General features: G+C 46.7%; 1 protein-coding gene across 4 annotated transcripts in view; it reads right to left on the bottom strand.

The window, feature by feature from the left end:
• Window positions 1-26728, bottom strand: part of shank1 (SH3 and multiple ankyrin repeat domains 1) — a 534917-nt gene that overhangs the window by 77101 nt on the left and 431088 nt on the right. For all 4 annotated transcript variants that reach the window (XM_087978262.1, XM_087978261.1, XM_087978264.1 and 1 more), the window contains 2 exons: window positions 21444-21526; window positions 15765-15889 (listed from right to left, as the gene is read on the bottom strand). In XM_087978262.1, coding sequence (XP_087834388.1) covers window positions 15765-15889; window positions 21444-21526 — 208 coding nt within the window. The remainder of the gene's footprint in view (window positions 1-15764; window positions 15890-21443; window positions 21527-26728) is intronic.

Here is a 26728-nt window from a genome sequence, read left to right as displayed (position 1 = left end):
GTGTATAGCTGAATGTCACTACGGTTATATTGTGTATAGGTATAATGTAACTATGGTTATACTGTGTACAGCTGTAATGTAACTATGGTTATACTGTGTACAGCTGTAATGTAACTGTGGTTATACTGTGTACAGCTGAAATATTACGATGGTTATACTGTGTACAGCTGTAATGTAACTATGGCTTTACAGTGTATTGCTGTAATGTAACTACAGTTATACCATGTACAGCGTAATGTAACTATGGTTATACTGTGTACAGCTGTAATGCAACTACAGTTATACTGTGTACAGCTGTAATGCAACTACAGTTATACTGTGTATAGCTCTAATGTAACTACGGTTATACTGTGTTTGGTGTAATGTAACTATGGTTATACTGTGTACAGCTGTAATGTAACTATGGTTATATTGTGTATAGCTGTAATGTAGCTATGGTTATACTGTGTCCAGCTGTAATGTAACTATGGTCGTACTGTATCTAGCTGTAATGTAACTACGGTTATCCTGTTTATAGTTGTAAAGTAACTATGGTTACACTGTGTATAGCTGTAATGTAAATACGGTTATGCTGTGTACAGCTATAATGTAACTATGGTTATACTGTGTATAGCTGTAATGTAACTATGGTTATATTATGAATAGCTGTAATGTAACTATGGTTATATTATGAATAGCTGTAATGTAATTATGGTTATACTGAGTATAGTTGTAATGTAACTATGGTTATACTGTGTCCAGCTGTAATGTAACTATGGTTATATTCTGAATAGCTGTAATGTAATCATGGTTATACTGTGTATAGTTGTAATGTAACTATGGTTGTATTGAGAATAACTAATGTAACTATGCTTATACTGTGTATAGCTGTAATGTAACTATGGTTATTTTGTGTATAGCTGAAATGCAACTATGGTTATACTGTGTCCAGCTGTAATGTAACTATGGTTATATTCTGAATAGCTGTAATGTAATCATGGTTATACTGTGTGTAGCTGTAATGTAACTACGGTTATACTGTGTACAACTGTAATGTAACTATGGTTACACTGTGTACAGCTGTAATGTAACTATGCTTATACTGTGTATAGCTGTAATGTAACTATGGTTATTTTGTGTATAGCTGAAATGCAACTATGGTTATACTGTGTCCAGCTGTAATGTAACTATGGTTATATTCTGAATAGCTGTAATGTAATCATGGTTATACTGTGTGTAGCTGTAATGTAACTACGGTTATACTGTGTACAACTGTAATGTAACTATGGTTACACTGTGTACAGCTGTAATGTAACTATGGTTATAATGTGTACAGGTGTAATGTAAATATGGTTATACTGTGTATAGCTGTAAGGTAACGTTTCTTTCTTCCTTTCTCTATTCTGGCTAAGGATCATGCCCAGGTACCTTTGTGCCTCAGATGGTGATATAAGTGGTGACTTATAACGTTTTCAATTCAATTCAATTCAATGCCATCTACAAACTTTGAAATGGCCTCCCTGCATCCCAAATCTAGATAATTAATATACATCAGAAAAAGGAAGGGTCTCACTTCCAGCCCACAGGGTCCTCCATACAAACTTTTCTCCAGTTTGATACGTATCCATCAACTATTACTCCCTGACACCTATCACTCAGCTCATTTTATATCCTGATTGACAATCCAGCTACCGCTCCTTGGTATCCAACAGTGTTACCATCACTGAATTCCCCCACTATCAACAGCCTAGGGGTTATCATTGACACCACATAAACACAGCGGCTCCAAGAGCAGGTCATAGGTCAGGAATACCACGAGTAACTCACCTCCTCAAAACCTGTACAAAGCCTAGAAGGTACAAGTCAGGGGTGTGATGGAATACTCCCCATTTGCCTGGATGGGTGCAGCTCCAAATACACTCAAGAAGATTGACACCATCCACAAAGCAGCTCACTTGATTGTCACCACACCCACAAGCATCCACTCCCTCCACTATCCATGCTCAGCAGCAGCAGTGTGTACTACCCACAAGATGCACTGCAGAAATTCACCAAAGATCCTCCGACAGCAACTTCCAAACCTACAACCACTTCCATCTAGAAGGACAAGAGCAGTAGATATATGGGAACACCACCACCTTCAAGTTCCCCTCCAAGCCACTCACCATCCCAATTTGGAAATATATTGCTGTTCCTTCACTGTCGCTGGGTCAAAATCCTGGAATTCCCTCCCTAAGGGCATTGTGGGTCAACCTACAGCAGGTGGATTGCAGCGGTTCAAGAAGGCACTTACTCCAACCTTCTTGAGGGGCAATAAATGCTGGGCCTAGTCAGCGAAGCCCCCATCCCACAAAATTAATTTTAAAAAGTCCCTTTAATTCCATGGCCCATAACTTTCCTCACAAGTCTGTTCTGTTGCAGTGCCTCAAATGCCTTCTGGAAATCCATGTACACCACATCAACAGTGTTACCCGAATCGTGCCTCCCTGTTACCTCTTCAAACACCCCAGCATGTTGGTTAAAGATCATTTCCTCTTCTGAAATTCACGCTGACTCTTCCAAATCAACCCACCTTTTCCATGTGACTACTGATTCTATCCTGAATAATTGTTTCTCGAAGTATCCCCACCATTGAAATTAAACAGATTGGTCTGTAATTACCGAGTTTATCCTAACAACCTTTGTCAGAGTGTGACACCATAGGATATAGGAGCAGAATTGGGCCATTCGGCTCATCGAGTTTGCTCTGCCATTTGGTCATGGCTGATATGTTTCTCAGCCACATTCTCCTGCCTTCTCCCCGTAACCTTTAAACCCCTTCCTGATAGACACAGACCCTTCAGTCCAACTCAACCATGCTGACCAGCTTTCCCAATCGAGTGCTACCTGCCTGCGTTTGGCCCATATCCCTCTAAACCCTTCCTGTCCATGTCCAAATAATCTCCCACCTCCTCTGGCACTTCATTCCACAAACAAACCACTATTTGTGTGAAAATATTGATCCTCAGGTCCCTTTCTCCTCTCACCTTAGAACTATCACCTGTGAAGAGACCTTTGCTATTCACCTTATCTGCGCCCCTCATGGTTTTACGAACCTCGATAAGGTCATCCCTCAACATGCTATGTTCCAGTGAAAAAGTTCCAGTCTATCCTTATAACTCGAACCCTTGAGTGCTGGTAACATCCTTGTGAATCCTCTCCAGTTTAATACTATTCTTTCACTCAAATGTTGAAGATGAAGATGAGAGGGTCTCCATCCAGCCCAAAACTCCCGTGGAGTTCCGAGACAGTCATCCTTCATGGGTGTGCCAACTAGCAAGTAAAGCATACAAAGCCAACTGTGTGGAAAGATGCCATTCAGCCCCTTGAATCCACACCTACCCTCCAAAGAGCATTCCACTCAGACCTACCCCATCCCTGTAACCCTGCATTGTCCATAGCCAATCCACCCTAATCTGCACATCTTGGACTGTGGGACAAAACCAGAGCACTTGGAGGGAACCCATACAGACACGGGGAGAATGTGCAAACACCACACAGTCACCTGAGGGTGGAATCGAACCCGAGTGTCTGGTGCTGTGAGGCAGCAGTACTAACCACTGAGCCTCCCCAAATGGAAATGGACTGAGAATTTTAGAAAACTGCCAACTCTGAACAGACCCTGGTGAGAAACTACATGCTAAGAGAGAGTGATTTTGGACTCTACCACTTTAAGGAGAAAGTAAGGACTGCAGATGCTGGAGATCAGAGCTAAAAATGTGTTGCTGGAAAAGCACAGCAGGTCAGGCAGCATCCAAGGAGTAGGGGAATCAACGTTTCGGGCATGAGCCCTTCTTCAGGAATGAGGAGAGTGTGCCAAGGAGGCTAAGATAAAAGGTAGGGAGGAGGGACTTGGGGGAGGGACGTTGGAAATGCGATAGGTGGAAGGAGGTTAAGGTGAGGGTGATAGGCGGAGTGGGGGTGGGGGCAGAGAGGTCAGGAAGAAGATTGCAGGTTAGGAGGGCGGTGCTGAGTTCGAGGGTTGGGATTGAGACAAGGTGGGGGGAGGGGAAATGAGGAAACTGGAGAAATCTGAGTTCATCCCTTGTGGTTGGAGGGTTCCTAGGCAGAAGATTAGATTAGATTAGATTAGATTAGATTAGATTAGATTAGATTATTTACAGTGTGGAAACAGGCCCTTTGGCCCAACAAGTCCACACCGACCCGCCGAAGCGCAACCCACCCATACCCATTCCCCTACATTTACCCTTCACCTAACACTACGGGCAATTTAGCATGGATGAGGCACTTTTCCTCCAGCTGTCGTGTTGCTATGGTCTGGCGATGGAGGAGTCCAAGGACCTGCATGTCCTTGGCGGAGTGGGAGGGGGAGTTGAAGTGTTGAGCCACGGGGTGGTTGGGTTGGTTGGTCCGGGTGTCCCAGAGGTGTTATCTGAAACGTTCCGCAAGTAGGCGGCCTGTCTCCCCAATATAGAGGAGGCCACATCGGGTGCAGAGGATGCAATAGATGATGTGTGTGGAGGTGCAGGTGAATTTGTGGCCTTGGGGCCTTGGAGGGAAGTAAGGGGGGAGGTGTGGGCGCAAGTTTTGCATTTCTTGTGGTTGCAGGGGAAGGTGCCGGGAGTGGAGGTTGGGTTGGTGGGGGGTATGGATCTGACGACAGAGTCACGGAGGGAGTGGTCTTTTCGGAATGCTGATAGGGGAGGGGAGGGAAATATATCCCTGGTGGTGGGGTCCGTTTGGAGGTGGCGGAAATGACAACGGATGATATGATGTATATGGAGGTTGGTGGGGTGGTAGGTGAGGACCAGTGGGGTTCTGTCCTGGTGGCGATTGGAGGGACGGGACTCAAGGGCGGAGGAGCGGGAAGTGGAGGAGATGCGGTGGAGGGCAATGTCGATCACGTCTGGGGGGAAATTGCAGTCTTTGAAGAAGGAGGCCATCTGGGTTGTTAGGTATTGGAACGGGTCCTCCTGGGAGCAGATGCGGCGGAGACGAAGGAATTGGGAATATGGAATGGCGTTTTTACAGGGGGCAGGGTGGGCGGAGGTGTAGTCTAGGTAGGTGTGGGAGTCGGTCGGTTTATAGTAAATGTCCGTGTTGATTCGGTCACACGAGATAGAAATGGAGAGGTCTAGGAAGGGGAGGGAGGAGTCTGAGATGGTTCAGGTGAATTTGAGTTTGGGGGGAAGGTGTTGGCCTCTACCACTTTAACTCTGGTGGGGGAAAGGCAGGGTGGGGGGAGTGTTATTACTCATTGTCGTCAGGCTGGGGGTAGAGACTCAAGTGCTGCAGAGAACAGGGAGGTTATTCACACCTTCACTGCATAGTTGACACCCAAGAGTGAGTATACACAGCTGATCGACCTGGTGAGGTGCCAACTGCACCCTCCTGCTCATCGCATCCCACTGTCACCAGCTGCGAAGTTCCGTCTGATTCTCTCCCCCGACACAGTGGCACCTCCGCAAGGCCCCTCCATCACCTTGCCTGTGATAAAGTCTACATGGGCAAAGACCTATGGGCTATTCCTCTGTGATGTACGGCGTCCCTCCCTCCCATCTCCAATACTCCTGCTAATAGACCTACTAATTCACCCGTTCACATTTAAAAACAAAATAAAAACTTCACAATTGTGTGAGTGGGAGTAATCAGCCCCTGTGTTTTTAGAGTCGTATATCTTTAGATGTTTTAAAATGTTCATTCACAGGACGACTGCTGCCCCAATCTTGCCGCCTTCCCCCTTTTTTTCCGGCCTGAAGGGATTGGCTGCTTTCGGCAGGAGTCCGTCTTAGTGGCTGCACTTTGATCCTAATGTACGGAATACAAAGGAATGGACAGAATGATCCGGATTTCCGATGTCAAGGCCGGTAGTTCAAGTGGGAACACTTCTGGACTCAGCGGTTGGAAGGAGAGGAAGGACAGGGATTGGGCTTGGCCTGTTGACCCTGGAAATGGATCCTAGGTATCCAGGCAACCTCCAGGCTGGGCTGGCAAGAAGGCCGGTTCATCCCAATTGTCTTCAAAGCTGCTAAATCTTCTCCATCTCACCAGCCCCCACCTCCCCTCTCCATCTTTCTTGTCACTTCCATGGCAACCCATACCTGCATACTCCTTGTGTCATCTCAATACCAACTCATGCCCACTGCTCTGCCCTCCACTGCCACCTCCATAGCCACTCTTCCAGAATCCTTCATGGGCATGCCTCAGAAACCAATGGAAATGAAAGAAAATAAACTTTTAATCGTTTACTACAACTCTCACTCATTCACACTGCAATAAAAACCCTACAATTCATGAAGCACATTCAAAGCTTTGAAATGTCAAGTGGCTAATCTCCTACAAACACAAATGCCTTTTTTTTACAAGAAGATTATACTGTGGCAATTGAATTCCTGCAGGGTGTCCAAGAGTTTTTTGTTTAAGACCAATACGTTGAGGAACCAACTCAGGAATTATCCTGGAATTGGTACTTTGGAATGAGAAGCATTTTTAATTAATTTAGGAAAGAGTGACCATAAAATAGTTGAATTTTTCATTGAGATGGAAAGTGGAGTAGACCAATCTGAAACTAGGGTCCTGTATCTAAACAAAGGAAACTTTGAAGATATGAGTTGGCCACGTTAAATTGAGTAACTTAATTAAAAAGTGTGATGGTGAATTGGAACAATATCCCATCAAAGGAAGGAAGGCCAGCATTAAATCCAAAGAGTCATCATATAAAGTTCTGAGAAAAAGCAGCAAACCTGAAGATTGGGAGCAGCATAGTATTCAACAAAAGAGGAGCAAGAGATTGATTAGAAGAGGAAAAGTAGACTATTTTCAAGAAACTTTCAAGAAACATAAAAGCTAAATGCAAAAGCTTCTATAAAAGAAAAAGATTGGTAAGGATGAATGTGTGCCCCTTACATTCTGAAATGGCAGCATTAACAATGGAGAATAAACAATGGAGATCAAGAAATGGCAGAACAATTAAACAACTACTTTAGTTTTATCTACACAGAAGATGATACAAATAACTGGGGATCCAAATATCCAGTAGGAAGGAGGAATTGAAGGAAATTTGTATTCCTTTTTAAACAAAAGTGTTGCAGAAATTAGCAGGACTGAAAACCTCCAGTGCCCAATAATCTCCATCTGAGGAGATTAAAGAAGATGATTGTGCAAATGTTGGAAGCACTGGTTATCCCCTTCCCCAATTCTGAAGATTCTGGATCAGCCCAGGTGGATTGGAAAATGGCAAGTATGAGCTATTTAAAAATTGAGGTGATGTGGAGGTGCTGGTGTCGGACTGGGGTGGACAAAGTCAGAAGTCACATGACACCAGGTTACAGCCCAACAGCTTTATTTGAAATAATAAGCTTTCGGAATGCTGCTCCTTCATCAGGTGACCCTGGCAGAGAAGCAACGCTCTTAAAGGTTGTGATTTCAAATAAACCTGCTGGACTATAACCTGGTGTCGTGTGACTTCTAACTTTAAAAAATTGAGGGAGAGAGGAATCAGGAAATTACAGGCCGGGTATCCAAATGTCAGTAGTAGGGAGTCTGTTCTGAAGGCTGTGATAACAGGACGTGATAAATGCAACATGGGCTTATGAAAGGGAAATCATGTTATGATTAGATTAGATAAGATTACTTACTGTGTGGCAACAGGCCCTTCGGCCCAACAATTCCACACTGACCCTCCGAAGAGCAACCCACCCAGACCCATTCCCTTACATTTAACCCTTCACCTAACAGCTAAAGCTTATGCTAGGGGGGGTTGATTATCTTCTATTCAGCCAATGAGAAGCGACAGATGCGTGAGCAGCAACGCTTGCTCGAGGCGCATCTGAAAGTTGCTGAAAAGACATCCTTTGACAGGCTCTCGTTGGTTAAACTGCAGAGGATCACAGCGCTTCGGTCTACGCTGAACTCCATGCTCACATGGACAGCTAAGAGGGAGCTTCCATTTGCAAGTCAAAAGCGGTTTGAGATGGGGATAAGCCGGGCAAGTACTTAGCGCATCTCGCCAGGAAAAGGAGTGTCCCTCCCTAAGCTATTACCTCGACCAGGGAGTACACTGGAAATTTAACCCATGATTCTAAAAGGATTAATGCAGTATTTCGGAAATTTTAGTGTGAACTCTTCCAGTCTGAAAGTTGTGAGAATAGGCAGGTTAGAATGGAGTATTTTTTTGAGAATTTGCACTTTCTGGGAGTGTTCCCTGAACAAGAGTCTCTTCTCAATGCCCCATTGTCAGAGCAAGAGGTGCAGGAGGCAGTGAGGCAGCTCCATAATGGGAAGGTGCCAGGTCCTGATGGGCTCCCCAGTGAGTTCTATGAGGAAATTATAAGTATATTGTCAGGGCCGATGCTTAGTTATGTTTAATGACTCACATAGTTGTGGCCTCCTCAGGAAGGCCCCAGAGGACTGTGCTTCCGAGAGGCATATCTCACTTCTGAATGCCAACTTCAAAATCCTATCCAAGACTCTGGCATTAAGGCTTGAAACTGTACTGACCTCCATCATTAAGGAGGACCAGACTGGGTTCATAAAAGGTCGCAGATCGACAGATAATGTCAGGAGATTATTTAACATGATCCAAGTATGTCACCAGCGATTGGTAGAGGAATTGGTGATCTCCTTAGATACGGAAAAGGCATTTGACAGGATCAAGTGGCCATATCGTTTTCACACTTGGAAGAGGTTTGGCTTGGGTGAGGCCTTCATCAGATGGATAGAGGTTTTTTATAGTGATCCTCCTCCTGACGCGGTTCTCACCAATGGCATACAGTCAAGCAATTTCAATATTTGTAGGGGCAGTCAACAGAGCTGTCCCTTGTCGCCACTGCTTTTCACATCGGTGATCAAACTGCTTCAAGCAGCAATATGTTGGGATCCCAACATAGCTGCTCCAGAAATGGGGACAAAGTCACATAAGATCACACTGTATGAAGATGATGTTCTTGCCTTCTTATCAAACCCAAGAGTCTCACTATACCTGATACAGTGCATCAATCTATTTGGTGGTTTCTTAGGTTATAAGGTCCATTATGTGAAATCAGAGGCCATGCCCATGGGTGGTCTCCTGAGAGTGCCTGATCCTGAGGGTGGATCTCTATTTCCCTTTATATGGTCGCAGGAGGGCTTTCTCTACTTAGATATATGTATTACTCCTGTTCTTGATCGGCTATTTAAAACCAATTTTGCCCATTTATTCGACAGAACCAAGCAGGACCTTCAGAGATGGGAGGGACTTCCAATCTCCTGGTTAGGTCAGATAGCCCTCATTAAAATGAACATTCGGCCCCACCTGTTGCAAGCAAATATTTAGAAGACTGAATGGCTAGTTTAGTTGTTTTATCTGGTATTGCAAGTGGCCCCTAATTAAACTGACTAAACTGCAGTTACCTTACAGGCTGGGAGGAGAAGATCTCCCAGATATCAAAAACTATCAGTTAAGCTCGTTGCTATTTTACGTGAATGACCCTCAGTCTTTGGTGGAACATCAAAGCATCTGAGGTAGAGGCCCCCTTTCTAGCATGCTGTTCTTAGACAAAGTGAGAACAGTTAAGGAATACTGCCATAGCGCAATAATCATCAATACTGTCAAGGCGTGGAGGGCAATGAGTCAGAATAAGAGCAATATTGCCAAAACATAATTTTTGACACCCATAGATGGTATGCCGGGCTTTCAGCCAGGGATGATGGACTCTGGGTTTAAACTATGGGCAGCTAGGGGCATGTCTTGCCTGGGTGATTTACTCGAAGGGGACATACTGATGCCTTTGGACCAGTTGGATCAGAAATATGAATTGCTCACTAGCAACCTCTTTAGTTTCTTTCAAATTAGAAACTTCATACAAAAAGAGACCACACTTCTAACTGATCCTTATAGTCTGACATGGAGAAGAGGGTGTTGAGCACTGAGGGTAGACTTTCTGTTAGTAATGTCTGTCACCTATTGGGAGAAGGTCCCTCAGACGAGACCGAATGGCTCTGTGAGGTTTGGGAGAGGGAGTTGGATGTTGATATATCTTACGAAATATGGGAGGATATCTGGGAAAATGTAAGAAGGATCTCGATTTGCAACAGGACCCACACCTTGCAGTTGAAGATTCTCCACAGGGTCCACCTGGCCCCAGACCACCTCGCTAAATTTAAAGCGGGAGCTTCTACAATGTGTCCTAAATGTAAAGTGAGCATGGGCATGCTTACTTGTTGTCTTTAGTCCTGCCACAGACTGAGAGCATTCTGGAGCGTTGTGGGCGGCGAAATAGAGAAGGTCTTGGGGACAGAGGTGGAAATGGACCCAGTATCTCCTCTTCCTCTTGGCTTTGTTAATTCACTTTCATTAGATTCACACAAAAAACAGGCTTTTCAGTGTCCACACTTTTTGTGCCAGAAAGAACATTCTATTAGGCTTGGTGTTGGAAAATCCCCTGAGGCTGGCAGACTGGCGTAAGCTAGTAATGGAGCACATCCCCTTGGACTTTCTTATGAGTATGGTACACCATAAAACTGAGAATTTCTATAAGACGTGGTGGCCCTCTTTGGACTACCTGGGTACAGATTTGTCCACCATACTAAAAAGAGCCTTTATATAGCCACAGCAATTCGATGTAATGAATCTGGTATCCAGAGGGGAGGAATTACAAACATATGAATATGTATAAATTTAGGTGCTCTACGGTCGAGGGCTATTGCTTGGTTTCATAGAGCTGTGCTACCATCATTATTATTATTGTTATGATTTCCCTTTCATTTAGTTAGTTATTAATTATTTATCTATATAATTAATGGGTTTATTTTCTAAATTGAATTGTTTGGTTTTCTATTCGTTGTAATAGTCAACTTTTTTCCCATTTCTTTCAAATAAAAAAATATATTTTAAGAAAAAACTTCTGACAAGGTTGGACAGATTGGATGCAGGAATTGATGTTTCCTCTGTTGCGGGGGGCGGGGAGGGGTTAGTCTAGAAGGGGAGGGTCAGAGTTTCGGGACTGAGATGAAGAGAAACTTCCTCATTTAGAAGGCAGTGAACCTATGGAATCTTCTACCACTTGAGGCTTGAAAACTGGGTCACTGAATATATTTAAGAAAGAAATATATAGATTTCTAGAAGCTGGATGTATCAATTGGGTACAGGGAGGGAACTTCAAAACGTTTCTGAGAGAGGGGATCAGCCATGATTAGTCTGAATGGTGCAGGAGGATCAATGGGTCAAATGGCCTAATCTGCTCCTATTTTCTATATTTCTTTTCAGACGTCCCATTGAATGGCCTCTTTAAACAGGCAAGCAATGAACTCAGAACACTGACGAGACAAACTCAGCTAAGTATTCAGAACAACTATCAACACAAGGGCCTCTACTAAAACTGCACAGATGGTAAAGTTTTTTTTGACCTACATCAGATGGCCTGTCAATCAAAGGAACCTGACAGAGGATTTTCTTTTATTTAGACTCTTACTAACAGCTTATGTCTTTAAACTTTAAATAAAACCAGATCATGAGAAATATAAAGGAATAATTTATTCACACTTAAGGAGTAGTGAAAATCTTTTGGACGCTTTCCCTCAAAATAGGAATACTTCGGCATGTAACTCCCTCCTGACTCCTCAAAGCCTGTTCATCATCTACAAGTACAAGTCAGGAGTGTGATGGAATACTCCCCATGTGCCTAGATGGGTGCGACTCCAACAACACTCAAGAAGCTTGACACTATCCAGGACAAAGCTGCCCATTTGATTAGTACCACATCCACAAACATCCACTCCCTCCACCACCGACACTCAGTAGCAGCTATGTACAAGATATACTGCAGAAATTCACCAAAGATTCTCAGACAGCACCTTCCAAACCCACAGCCACTTCCATCTAGAAGGACAAGGTCAGCAAATACATGGGAACACCACCCTCTCCAAACCACTCATCATCCTGACTTGGAAATGTATCGCTGTTCCTTCACTGTCGCTGGGTCAAAGTCCCCCTCCCTAAGGGTATTGTGGGTCAACGCATAGCAGGTGATCTGTAATAGTTCAAGAAGGCAGCTCACCCCCACCTTCTCAAGGGGCAACTAGAGAGGGGCAATAAATGCTGACCAGCCAGCCATGCTCACATCCCACAAATAAATAAGAAAAAAATTATTCTGAGTCTGGGGGTCAAGTGAAAATGTAAAAACTGAAACTGACTGACTTTTGTTGGCTAGGAATATTCAGGTATTTGAAACCAAGGAAAGTAGATACAGCCAATGTGTCGATGATCCTTGATCTAAATGAATGCTGAAGTAGGTTTGAGGGGCTGAATGGCCTCCTCTAGATCCTATAAAGTACAATAGCTCTATCTCTTTTGGGTAATGCTTACTATGTTACCTCCAGTCCAGGTCTCCTGCACATGCTGAGACTCAATAGAGTCCTATTGAGTCATTGGTATAGCCTCAGGTATTTATTCACCCCTCCTCACTGTTGGGGTCTTGCTGTAATGGTATAGAGTCTTGGTGAGACCATACCAAGGAGTCCTGCATAGAGTTTTGGTGCCTTTACCTCAACATGGATGTGTTTATCATTGAGACAGCACAACAAAGGTTCACCAGCCTCATCCCTGAAATGATGGGATTGTTGAATGTGGAGAGACTGGCGGAGACTGAGCCTGCGCTGTCCAGGGTTTAGAAGAATGAGAGGTGACCTTCTTCACCCAGAGGGTTGTGGCGCTGTGGAATTCCCTGCCAGTGAGGCAGTTGAGGCTTCCCGTTGAATGTTCTTAAGGGAATGATGTATAGATTTTTGAGCGGTAAAGGAATTAAGGGTTATGGTGAGAGGGCGGGGAAGTGGAGCTGAGTCTATGAGAAAGATCAGAGCAGGCTCAAAGGGCCAAATGGCCTACTCCTGCTCCTAATTCTTATGTTCTTATCTCTGTGAGGCAGGAGAAATATGTTAATGCTCAACAGGATAGATACATAGAATCCCTTCGGCCCAGCAACTCCACACCAACCCTCCAAAGAGTAACCCACCCAGACCCATTCCGCTAGTTTCACCCCTGACTCATGCCCCTAACCTACACATCCCTGAACACTATGGACAATTTAGCATGATCAATTCATCCTAACCTGCACATCTTTGGATGATGGGAGGAAACCAGAGCACCCGGAGGAAACCCGCATTGACACAGTGAGAACATGCAAACTCCACGCAGACAGTTGCCCGAGGCTGGAATCGAACCCGGGTCCCTGGCGCTGTGAGGCAGCAAGGCTAACCACTGAGCCACTGTGCTGCCCCTATAGGAAGGAGGTGTACCTTATTTGGGGAAGGAGGGGATCTAGAACTGGGGCACATGCCAAGAATGAAAGCTAAGTCATTTATGACTGACATGAGGAAGAATATCGTCACTCAGAGGGAGTCCAAAGGGCTGTAGAAGCTCAGACATTGAGTATACTGAAGACAGTGATCTGAGATCTCTGGACATTAAACGCGACAAGGGACATGATATGGAGGTGGCGGTGTTGGACCAGGGTGGACAAACCAGGTTATAGTCCAACAGGTTTATTTGAAATCACAAGCTTTCGGAGTGTTGCCCAATCATCAGGTGAAACACAATAATCACAGACGGTAGAGTTTGTGAAGGGGCTAAGGAGCTCTGGGGAGTTGCCGTGGTGCCTCTTGTAGATGGTACGCACAAAGCCAGAAGACGCTGCCTGACCAATTACCCACAGTAACCTTTGCTGTGTATCAAGGTGTTGGGACAGCGACCTGTGGTAAAGGCCTGCCACCCATACACAATCACACCAGCCCCTGACCCATGCTATAATCTCTAACTCCTTGAGAAATTGTTCTATTCACTTTAGGGCTGGGAGCATCTCTGGCAGGGCCCATTTATTCCCCATCTCCAATCATCCTTCAGCAGTGAGCTCCAAAAACAGGGTGGCTTGCTGGGAGATGGAAGGAGCAAGTTATGAGTCACCTGCAGTGCTGTGGCTCTGGAGATGGGCTAAGGGTGCAGTGATTTATTCGTTAAATGAGGACAGGCGGGGCTTTAACAACGATTCAGTGGCTGCATGGTAATTATTATTGAGACTAGCATTTTACTTCAAATTTGAGAACTGAAATTGAATTCCACCTGCCCGGTGTCTTTGTTTTGAAGGGAATGGGATACAAAAATAGGCAGGGTTTGTTGAAACTGTACAGGGCTGTAGTCAGACTGCAGCTGGAATTACTGTGAATCATTCTGGGTCGCTCATGTGAGGAAAGGTAGACTGGCACTGAAGGCTGCAGTTCTGTAACACACTAAACCGCTGTTTGTGTGTTTCATTCATTGTCGGACTCAGAGTGTTGTGGGCAATGTTGGCACTGTGCCCGGTGTGAGATTTACAAGCTGACTGTGCAGAGTCCACGTGGCACTCTTGATAGTGAGCAGCTCATTATGAAGGATGTTGAGTCAATTGAATTGACGTGGGATTGGAGTCACATACAAAGTAGTAGTGAGGCAGTGGAGGTTTTTTTTAAAAAACTTCTTTCACGGGGCGTAGTTGCCGAGCGTCTGTCAACTCCACAAGCACACCCCCTAACACCCCTTGGGGCTAAATGGTTTTTCAAAGTCAAGACTCAGTCACAATGCTTGGGTCTTCAGTCAGAGTGAATTTCTTGCCCGTATGGGGCAGCCGTGAGGCACAAGGGCTTTTGCAGCAACTGATGAGTTTTGTCATCACTTACGAAAACCAGCTTTTAATTCTTACTATAATTGAGTTTAATTTCGCCAGATTTCCAAGGTGGAATCTGAACCTACATCCCCAGAATAATAGCCTGAGCCTCTGGATTAACATCACCATGACGCCACTATCGCTTCTTAACAACAAGCTTGGGAATTTTTTTGGCCCACTTTTACTCATCCAATTATTTTTTTCATTCCATTTCCAAATCTCTCAAACTGCTCCAGTGGGATTTGGACGCTTAGTGCATTTTGCAACCATGGACATTGCCACCTCTGTATCTCATTAAAACGGTACAGCCTGTGGTCACAGATGATGTGCCTCATTGTTGGCAGCAGAATGATTCTCTCGCAGAAAGCAAAGGTCCAAACTTAATCCAGAAGCCAAACCATTGAACTCTAAAGGCCACACAGCAGGCAGAGTCGTTCTTACATCAATAACCAACTTAAGATAGTCAACCAAGCTTGTCAAATCACTCACTTACACTCACTAAAAGCTACAGATATCCATCTGCAGGAAACCATTCTCTGAAAACAACACAAATATGTTCAAGATTAGATTAGATTCCCCACAGTGCGGAAACAGCCCTTCGGCCCAACAAGTCCACCCCGACCCTCCGAAGAGCAACCCACCCAGACCCATTATCCTGCACTACGGGCAATTTAGCATGGCCAATTCACGTAACCTGCACATCTTTGGATTGTGGGAGGAATCCCACACAGACACGGGGAGAATGTGCAAACTCTACACAGACAGTCGCCCAAGGCTGGAAGCGAACCTGGGACCCTAGCGCTGTGAGGCAGCAGGGCTAACCACTGAGCCACCGTGTCACATCTTTATGCATTACCCACGAGCTCAGGAGCCTATAGTTCCTCCATAGCAATATTTTGGCCAATCAGATTTGGTCAATCATCTCCTGTAGTATAAATCACTGCGATTGTTTGGAAATTGGGGCAGTCTTACATGAACGTCCGAATGACGAACTGCGACACATCGCTTTTCACCGACGGTCGAAAGCTTTGTTACAGTGGCAACTCAACTCTGACACAATCAGCAAAGGAAAAGCCAGATACAATCACCAGGTCAGAGAAAGTGGGTACTCACCTCGATCAGGAAGTCGCCCATCCGCAGACCCGCCCTCCATGCCACTCCTCCTTCATCCACTGACTCAAGGTACTGAAGAGCGGGGAAGGCTGGCGTTGGGGTGAACTCCTCGATCGGTGTCTGGGCTGGAAGGACATGAAAACCAAACTCAGTCCATTAGCTCACAGCATCGCGGGAGGGGCAGAAAAGGAACTGCTCAGTCCTGACACATTAGCCCAGTTCAGCTGTGGAACCGAGCACCTCCCAATGGGACATTTGGTGAAAATGAAAACACATACTGTACATGGAAGAAAAGACATACATAGACACCTCCCACTCCATCAGCCACTGTATCTCCTGGCCTAGAGGTCACAGAGCTTTCTAATTACATCGTGATGTGTTCTTACTTTTGCTACTTCCTTTTCTGTTAGTCATTAGCTCAGCAAAATAGTACAGAATCTTTTGTGTTTTAGCTTTCATTACTCCCAGAACAGGTACATCATGAGGTTAATTACAGAATCGAGCTCTCTGTACAATGTCCTGCATCAAATACTCTCAGGACAGGGACAGCATAAGGTTTGATACAGTGTAAAGCTCTCTCTACACTGTTCCCATCAAACACACCCAGCACAGGGACAGCGTAGGATCAGATCCAGAGTAAAGCTCTTTCTACATTACCCCCCATCAAACAGTCCCAGGACAGGGACAGCACGGGGTTAGATACAGAGTAAAGCTCTCTCTACACTGTTCCCATTAAACACATCCAGGATAGGGACAGCTTGGGGTCAGATACAGAGTAAAGCTCTTTCTACATTGCCCCCCATCAAACACTCCCAGAACAGGGATAGCACAAGGTTAGATACAGAGTAAAGCTCCCTCTACATTGCCCCCATGAAATACTCTCAGGATAGAGACAGCACGGGGTTAGATACAGAGTAAAGCTTCCTCTACTCTTTTAAATTGCAAGTAAAGTTTCCTCTACATTGTTCTCATCAAACACACCCAGGAGAAGAACAAGAAGGGTTTTGTTCAGCCATTCTTGGGAAGTGAGCATCACTCACTGGGCCAGTATTCATTCTTGTCCTTGAGAAAGTGTTAGATACAGAAAAGGTCCACATGATCCTCATCAACCTCTCTTCAGGAACGGGGATGGCACAATTGGATCAGGAGTGGAACAACCCTGTCACAAAACGTGTGTGTGAAGCCCACATTCAGAAATGCCCCTGGTGTCATCATCCCAGCTCCCTATTCTCCCCAGCAGCAATGTGGACCTGAACATTCTCAAACTGAGGTGACTTTCGGAATTAAGGAAGGATGTGCTCATCGGTGGCCTCTGACGGGGGTTACACAGCAGTTCCCTTGGTCTGCACGTTTGTACTTTCACTCGTGCAGCCAGTGGCATGAACTAGTGCAAAAACATTGAGTAACCTGAGAGTCCAGGGATACGCGGATTAGGGTGGATTAGCCAAGCTAAATCACGTCATAGTGTCCAGGGATGTGAGGGTTAGGGTGGATTAGCCAAGCTAAATCACGTCATAGTGTCCAGGGTGGTGCAGGAAGGGGTGGATTAGCCAAGCTAAATCACGTCATAGTGTCCAGGGATGTGCGGGTTAGGGGGATTAGCCAAGCTAAATCACGTCATAGTGTCCAGGGAGGTGCAGGAAGGGGTGGATTAGCCAAGCTAAATCACGTCATAGTGTCCAGGGAGGTGCAGGAAGGGGTGGATTAGCCAAGCTAAATCACCCCATAGTGTCCAGGGAGGTGCAGGAAGGGGTGGATTAGCCAAGCTAAATCACCCCATAGTGTCCAGGGATGTGCGGGTTAGGGTGGATTGGCAAATTGTCCCATTATGTCCTGGGATGTTCAGGTTAGGTGGATTGGCCGTGCTAAATTGCCCATTGTGTTCAGGGATGTACAGGTTAGGGTGGATTGGCCATGCTAAATTGGCCATAGTGTTCAGGGATGTGCAGGTTAGGGTGGATTGGCTGTGCTAAATTGCCCCGTAGTGTCCAGGGATGTGCAAGTTGGTGGATTGGCCGTGGGAAAGGCAGGGTTACAAGGAATGGATGGGTCAGATTGAGTGTGGGTGCGGGATGCTCTCCAGAGAGTCAATGTGGACGCAACATGCCGAATGGCCTGCTTCCACACATGTTGTTCAGAAAGCCACATGAATCTATTCTTGTCACAAACATAAACTGAAAATCACCTCACTGCACGGACTCTCAATAATGTCATCGCTGGAACATGAGATAGGCCCTCGATAGGACAGATGCAAGAATGCCAAATCTAACCATCTAAACAGTTGGCTAGGCAAAGTTGTGTGCTAGCGTTGTGTGCAGTTCTGGAATCCACATTATTATAGGAGGGATGTTGACAGCTCGGGGGAGGGTAGAGAAGGAGATTTACCAGGATGTCACCTGGGCTGGAGAGTTTCAGTTTTGAAGAGAGAGATTGAAAAAACTGGGGTTGCTTTCCTTGGAGCAATTTATGAGGGGTACAGATAAGGTAGACATGAAGAAACATTGCCCCTTGGTGGAGGGTTCATTGCCAAGGTTGCAGGATTGAAGGCCAGGGCAGAAGGTTTTGAGACGACGTGAACAAAAAACATGGGTGGTGCGGAATCTGGAGCTCACTGCCTGTAACGGTGGGAAAGGTAGAAGCCCTCGACAAATTGAGGAGGATTTAAACGTGCACTTGACAAGACACACAAGGCCAAGGACCAAGTGCTGGGAAATGGGATTGGAATAGTTAGGTGGTTGTTTTAACTCTGGAGAAAGTGAGGACTGCAGATGCCGGAGATCAGAGTTGAGAGAGTGGCACTGGAAAAGGCACAGCAGGTCAGGCAGCGTCCGAGGAGCAGGAGAGTCGAATGTTTCGGACACAAGCCCTTCACCAGATGGGCCGAAGGGCCTTTTTCTGAGCTGTAGATCTCTCTGATTCTCACAATTTATACAGCGTGAAAACAAGGCGCTGATTGGTTGGCGAGTGGATTCCGACATGTCAAGACATTGCCATGGAGACTGCGGCAGGGGACCCAGCTTTTGTTCAAATTCATGAAAAGGCAAGGCTGCTCTGATTGGTGGAGATGCGCGATGGGGTAACGTCTGGGATTCGTGGGCCCTGCTAAGTGCCAGAGGAAAGGTTTTGACTTCCCCAGCACGGTTGTGGTTCTGTGATCCCCAGCCACTGTTTACATTCTCAGCACACACGGGCAACATTACGGTCACACACACATCACCCACCGCAGACACCCTGCCATAGAAATGCCAGCTTAGCCAGTCACCAGCTGTGGCCTTAAACAGACTCCTGGCTGGCCCCAAGTGAGACCACATGACACAGCAGCAGAAGTGGGCCATTCAGCCCATCACTTCGCCATTCACTGAAATTGCAGCTGGTCTAATAACCCGCATTTTCCCCATGACCTTTCCCCAGAATTCTGCTGAATTCTTCCCTAGAGATTCCACAAATCCTTCCCATGGAATTAGCATTGGTGCCAGAGGGAAGGGGGTGACGCTGGCATGGATTGCCAGTTCCCAAGTGCTCCGGAAGACTCCTAGACCAGTGCCACATGAAGCAGCTTCCCTGTGTAGTTGACCTTCCTTCGGCGTTTGCCCATCCCTTAGCCCTGCCCCCGTGATATTGTCCAGAGCTTTGTGAGTGCACTAAGCCTCTAACGAGGGATCCAGCTGCATTGGAGGCAGCTCAGAGAGAGTTCACTCGGGGTTATTTCCTGGGACGAAGGGCTTTAGTCTTATGATTAGATTAGATTTGATTCTCTACAGTGTGGAAACAGGCCCTTGGGCCCACCAAGTCCACACCGACCCTCCGAAGAGTATCCCACCCAGCCCCATTTCCTCTGACTGATGCACCTAACACTATGGGCAATTTAACATGGCCACTTCACCTGGCCTGCACATCATTGAACTATGGGAGGAGACCTAGAGCATCCGGTGCAGACACGGGGAGAATGTGCAAACTCCACACAGACAGTCGCCCCGAGGCTGGGATCGAACCTGGGTCCCCAGTGCTATGAGGCAGCAGTGCTAACCACTGAGCTACCGCGCCGTCGAGGTGAGGTTATGAGCAGGTAGGGTCTGTACCCACTGCAGTTCAGAAGAACAACAAGGTGATCTTACTGAGATGCGCAAAGTGTTGAGAGGGCTTGACAGGGGAGATGCTGAGAGGATTTTTCCCTTCATGGACGAGTTTCGATCTCGGGGAGACAGTTTAAAACAACGAGGGGCTCTCAATGAAGGGAGTGATTTTATTTGCTCAGAGGTTGGCTGCTCTGTGGAGTTCTCTTCCTCAGATAGCAATGGGGGTTGCCTCGTTGAATCTATTCAAGGCTGAGGTAGGCAGCTTTGTAACTGAGAGAGCAAGCTAACATTTCGAGTCGAGGTGAACAGCTTGCTCTCTCTCCATGGATGCTGCCTGACCCGCTGTGATCTCCAGCATTTTGTGTTCTCAGTACAGATTCCAGCATCTGCAGCAACTTGCTCCGAGTTTGGTAACTGATGTGGGGAGTTACTGGGGATATTGTCTGGAACGTGCTGCCAGGGGTGGTGGTGGGGGCAGACACAATGGGGCATATAAGGGGCTTTTAAACAAGCACATGAACATACAAGGAATGGAGGGATATGCGCCAAGGGCAGGATTAGTTTAATTTGGCGTCATGTTCAGCACAACATGGTGGGCCGAAGGGTCTCAGCTGACCACGCCAATGATGTCAGCATCCCCCAAATAAAAACATCCGCTTACAAAGCAACATGCCAAGATGCTAAACCCTACCTAGGTCCCAGCCAGACAGCATGGGCAGAAATGATAAATAGGCCGTGGGGAGGGTGCACAGGAGCTTTATGGAAGTCTGCCAAGGGATAGCAACGTTCCAAGTTTTGGGAAGTTGGAAGATTCTTCTAGGAGACTGTGTGTCACAGTTCACTTGGGAGAGGGATCTGGGTTGCTGTGGTAACACACCCTTTCCTCCCAGTCGGACATTGACCAGAGAGGCTCCAACATCACGTGTCTGAGCAGGATCTGCCCTGCTGTTACTGCCCGCCGACAGCGTGTGCCAGAGGGATTGGCAGGTCAACACTGACCGTGTCGGACCCCCGTGTCATTGACAGGGCCTTCCTTGGCCATTGGGTTCTGGGTTTGGGCGTGAACCCAGGGCTGCTGGCTAAGAGGCAGGAACACTACCCTTGGATCTCCTTCACCAAGTGACTGGAGAAACTGAAACAACGCAGGCGCTTTGATAAAGGTGGGCAAGGTGAGGGAGGAGGAAAATGAACGGTGGAACAGGCCCAAGGGGGTCAATAGCCTACTCCGGTTCCCTTGAGACTGAGGAGAAAGCTGCTACCCGTTGCAGAAGGGCTGGTCACCAGATTCAAAACAGAAATGTCCACAGAGCCACAGGGAACTACTGGGCAGCTCTCCCGAAAAGCTGTCACAGTTACTGTGGGCCAGCTGTTGTACTGCGCCATGAACTGGGGCCCATTCCTTTGATCGGTGGCATTGCCCTGTATCTGCTGCTGTTGCCCCAGAAGAGGGAGAGGCCGATTGATCCACCCACAACCCCTTCAGGGCACGTTCGATCTGCTCCCCCCCGCCCCCCCTCGCTCTGCCAACTGCATGTGGCACCCCAGCCAGAACAGAGTGTGTGGCATCGCAAAGGAAGATAATGACCGCTCTGTCCAGTCTTACCTTTCGCCCCTCGCAGCACAAAACCGAACCCTTCACTGTCTCTTTTCTGCAGCAGGACTGTCTTCTCTTTAATGATGTAGTCACTGCAAAAGGGAGAGAGCAAAAACCGGCATTACAGAGCTTGCAAAAAAATTCCTTTTCCATCCGCCTTGCCACAAGAACACTAGGGATAGGAGCAGGAGAAGACCACTCAGCCCATCTATTGGTCAGTCAATAAGATCATCTGACTGAGGTCTCAGCTCCATTTTCTTGTCTGCCCCCTTCAAACCCAAGTGAATCTGTACAGTCTAGCCTTGAATACATCCAATGACCCCCCGTTCCTGCTCCGGGAAAGAATTCCAAAGGCTAACGACCCTCTGAGAGATAAAGTTCCTCATTATCTCTGCTCTAAGTGGGAAATTTGTTATCAGTAAACTAGTTCTGGGTCCTGAAATAGCTCAATGGAGGCCAGTATCCCATCACCAAGTCACCCTTTATTTACAAATGGAGAATCCTTGACACTGATCCAGCTCCCTCAGAGCCAGCTCTCAGAGTGAACAGAACCTCTGACACTCTTGTTCGTATCTGTCAGCCAGGGCTCCCCGATTGGAACAGATTAACAGTCCCAATCAGGGAACTCAGATTCTGGATGTAGGTTTACTCGTTGGAAGGTTCACTTTCAGACGTTTCGTCACCATGCTAGCTAACATCATCAGTGAGCCTCCACATGAAGCACTGTTGATGATTCCTGCTTTCTATTTATATTCAAAGTTTGTGAGAAGATTTGTAGCTCAGGTGCTCGTTGCTGTGGTTCTGTTCGCCGAGCTGGAAGTTTTTGTTGCAAACGTTTCGTCCCCTGTCTAGGTGACATCCTCAGTGCTTGGGAGCCTCCTGTGAAGCGCTTCTGTGGTGTTTCCTCCAGAAGCGGCAGGGACAGGCCACTATAAATGCTGGAGGAAACACCACAGAAGCGCTTCACAGGAGGCTCCCAAGCACTGAGGATGTCACCTAGACAGGGGACGAAACGTTTGCAACAAAAACTTCCAGTTCTATTTATATGTTTATAAACATACTTCGTATGGTGACGAAACATCTGAAAATGAACCTTCCAGCTCAGTGAGCAAAACTACATCCAGAACCTCAACCTGAGCCACAAATCATCTCAAAACTTATTAACTCAGATTCTATTAAATCCAGCTGACTGACCTCCTTACAATCCTCACAAATCCCTCCCCATCTCGGGAAGCATTCACTTCAAAGATACCCTGGCAAGACATCTCAATATCATACTGCCTTCAATTGGAACATACCCCATGCTTCAAACTCCACTGAGTCCAGATCCAACCTTTCCACATGGCCCTTCACCCGAGGAATCAGTCGAGTGAACCTTCTCTGAAATGCTTTGAGTGTACAAGCATCTTTAGTACAGAGATCAAACAGGGCTCCAAATGTAACCTCGCCAACACCCTGCACTGTGATAGCAAGACTGTCCCATTCTATCCTCCTTGTGAAAGAAAAGCTAATACTCCACTTGCTTTCTGAACTCATAGAATCCCTACAGTGTGGAAACAAGCCATTTGGCCCAACAAGTCCACACCGGCCCTCCAAAGGGTAACCCATCCAGATCCATTCCCCTACTGCTCTACATTTACCCCTGACTAATGCACCTAACCTACACATCCCTGAACACTGTGGGCAATTTAACATGGCCAATTCACCTAACCTACACATCTTTGGATTGTGGGAGAAAACAGGAGGAAACCCACGCAGACACGGGGAAAATGTGCAAACTCCACACAGTCACCTGAGGATGGAGGTAAAAACAATGACTGCAGATGCTGGAAACTTTCTTCTGGATCAGTGGTGCTGGAAGAGCACAGCAATTCAGGCAGCATCCGAGGACAGGCAAAATCGACGTTTCGGGCAAAAGCCCTTGATGAAGGGCTGAATTGCTGTGCTCTTCCAGCACCACTGATCCACCTGAGGATGGAATCAAACCCAGGTCCCTGGCACTGTGAGGCAGCAGTGCCAACCACTGAGCCACCGTGCCGCCCATAAAATACTTGCTAAACTTTAGCAATTTTAATATATAGACATACAAATCTCATTATGCTGCAAAATTCTCAATGTCTGTCTGCCCTTGAGCAATATAGAGTGGCACGGTGGCTCAGTGGTTAGCACTGCTTCCCCACAGCCCCAGGGACCCGGGTTCAAATCTGGACTGTGTGTGGCGATTACACATTCTCCCTGCGTGTGCGTGGGTTTCCTCCCACAGTCTGAAGATGTGTATTTTAGGGTGGATTGGCCATGGGAAACGCAGAGTCACAGGGATTGGGTGGGATGCCCTTCAAAGGGGTGGTGTGGACTTGATGGTCTGAATGGCCTGCTTCCACACTGTGGGGATTCTACGATTTGAACGTCCTGTTCTTTCATTCTTTCCCTGAAGTGGACATCCTCACATCACAATCCAATCTTCTGTCCACGCACTTAATCAATACACTCAGTGAGAGGCCGGGAGCCTAATCCCAGGACTTATGCCAACACTCTGAGCAGCAGGTTTCAAAGGGAGCAGGTGAAAAGGGGTCTCACCTTCCAGCCATGCACCCGGGACCCCTTTCTTTCATCAAATTTGCAAAATTAAAATTGAACTTCACTCTTGAAGTTGAATTTCGAAAACAGAAAAAGCATTATCTCCCACCCTCAGACCCCAGTAGCTGCCAATGATCTATTAACATGTTGCCTGTGCGTTGTTCTCAAATGGGGGCCCAGCATTATCGACAGTAAGCTGCCATTATCGAACTAACTTTCTTTCCACTACAGCCATCGTAAGGGCAAAAACATTCACATCATAGAATTCCCTACAGTGTGAAAGCAGGCCATTCAGCCCTATGAGTCCACACTGACCCTCCGGTGAGCATCCCACCCCTGGAGCCCCACATTTCCCATGACTGACCCACCTAGCCAGCACACTATATGTGCAATTTTCCCACGGCCAATCCACCCTCACCTGCACACGTTTGGACAGTGGGAGGAAACCCACGCAGACACGGGGAGAATGTGCAAACCCCACACAGTCACCTGAGGGTGGAATCGAACCTGGGACCCTGGTGCTGCGAGGCAGCAGTGTGAACACTGAGCCACCATGCCACACTCCTCATCATGTGACATTCCACATCAATCAGCTTCTATCAGTCTCTAACATGGAAGCCTGATGCGAGGTCTCAATTCCACTAGACTCCCATCACCCTTTCCAACTTCCGACTTCCCAGAAGGTTAAAAGGAAACCAGGTAAACTTGCAAATGTTGTATTGTGGTTCAACTTGTCTTTTAAATCTCACAACAGCGTTCCAGTATGAGCAGCATCTTCATTTCCAATTATCACTGCTTTTATTCAGTGATTTATTCACCCTTGCACGGTGGCTCAGTGGTTAGCACTACTGTCTCACAGCACCAGGGACCCGGGTTCGATTCCCACCTCAGGTGTCTGGTTGTGTGGAGTTTGCACATTCTCCCCATGTGTTCCCTCCGGGTGCTCCAGTTTCCTCCCTCATTCCAAAGATGTGCAGGTTAGGGTGGATTGGTCGTGGGAAATTGCCTGTAGTGTTCAGGGATGTGTAGGTTAGGTGCATTAGTCAGAGGGAAATGCAGAGTAATAGGGTAGGGGAATGGATCTGGGTGGGTTACTCTTTGGAGGGTTGGTGTGGAGTTGTTGGGCCGAATGGCCTGTTCCCACACTGTAGGGATTCTATGATGATCTGGATTGCAAAGGATGTCAACTTTGAAGTGAAGACACACAATATTGTCAATTTCAACGTTCCCACTCGTTCTCTCTCCACACAGTCCTCCATGTGGGGCATTGCCTGGCATTCTGCAGCACCCCAATCGCAACAACAACAACTTGCATTCATGTAGCGTCTTGAGCTTAGCGGCGCATCATAAGCCCTGCCAGGGGAGCACACGCCAAACTAGATTTGACATCAACTCACACAGGGAGACATTCGAACAGATGACCCATCACTCCACTGGAGAGGTCAGTTTTACGCAGTATCTCAATGGAGGGGGAGAGAAAAGGAGAAAGAGCATGAAAGAGAGTGAGGGGGAAAGGAGAGAGGGGAGGGGAGAGACAGTGAGTGAGAGAGCATGAGAGACAGACAGTGGGGAGGAGGGAGAGAGAGAGAGAGAGAGAGGAGGGGAGAGTGTGAGCAAGAGAGCATAAGAGACAGACAGTGGGGAGGAGGAAGAGAGAGTGAGTGAGTGAGAGAGGGAAAGCATGAAAGAGAGAGAGAGTGAGAGAGCATGAGAGACAGACAGTGGAGGGGGGTTGTGGAGGGAGAGAGAGAGAGTGAGTGAGAGAGAGAGAGAGAAAAAGCATGAAAGAGAGAGAGGGAGAGTGAGTGAGAGAGAGAAGGCATGAGGGAGGAAGAGTGAGAGAGACAGAGAGAGTGAAAGCAAGTGAGAATGAGACAGAGAGTGAATATGAGTGAGAGAGTGAGTGAGAGAAAAACAAGGAGGTTTACGCTGAGAATCCAAGCTTTAAATAATGCAGTGAGGTTTGCAACATGCCTGAATTTGAGAAACGCAGTGCTACATAGACGGGGTGATGGTGGCACCATGGTAATATTGTTGGATTAATAATCTAGACACCCAGGATAACGGTGGAGAGGCACAGGTTCAAATCCTGACACAGTAGCTGATGAATTGTAAATCCAATTAATAACTTTGGGAATTAAAGCCTGTCTGAGTACTGGTGACCAATGACAGTTATCATCAATTATAAAAACCCATCTGATTAACCTCCTCCAGGCCTTTATGTTAAGTTTTCTGTGTTCTTTAATGGAATATAGGCATCAGCTATTCCGTAATTACCCAAAGGGCAGTAAAGAGTCAACCACATCACTGTGGGTCTGGAGTCACGTGTAGGCCAGACTGGGTAAGGACTGCAGATTTCCTTCCCTAAAAGACATTAGTGGTAATTGTCATGGTCACCATTACGGAGTTGCAGAGTTTAAATTCTACAAGCCATTAGAATTGTCCATGTCCTCAGAATACAGCCTGGGCATCTAGCTTACTGTTCCAGTGACATGGCCACTACCCGCCCCCCCCCTAGTTTCCTGGGCAACGTCTCTGCCTCAGGCTTGCTGCAGTGCCCCAGTGATGCTCAGTGCAGGCTGGAGGGGCAGCACCACATTTCCCACTCAGGGACTCCACAGCCTTCTGGACTCAACATCGAGTTCAACAATTTTAGGGTTTGAGGCACCTCCTCCCATGTTCTGACCCCAAACCCCCGACACCAGGCCTTGTTATCA

The sequence above is a fragment of the Chiloscyllium plagiosum genome, unplaced genomic scaffold, assembly GCF_037043375.1.
Source record: "Chiloscyllium plagiosum isolate Xiang-an unplaced genomic scaffold, Cpla_swu_hap1 HiC_scaffold_33, whole genome shotgun sequence".
NCBI classification, from domain to species: Eukaryota; Metazoa; Chordata; class Chondrichthyes; order Orectolobiformes; family Hemiscylliidae; genus Chiloscyllium; species Chiloscyllium plagiosum.
The sequence above is the reverse complement of the archived record's forward strand: the minus strand, read 5'-3'. Positions and strand labels throughout refer to the sequence as shown.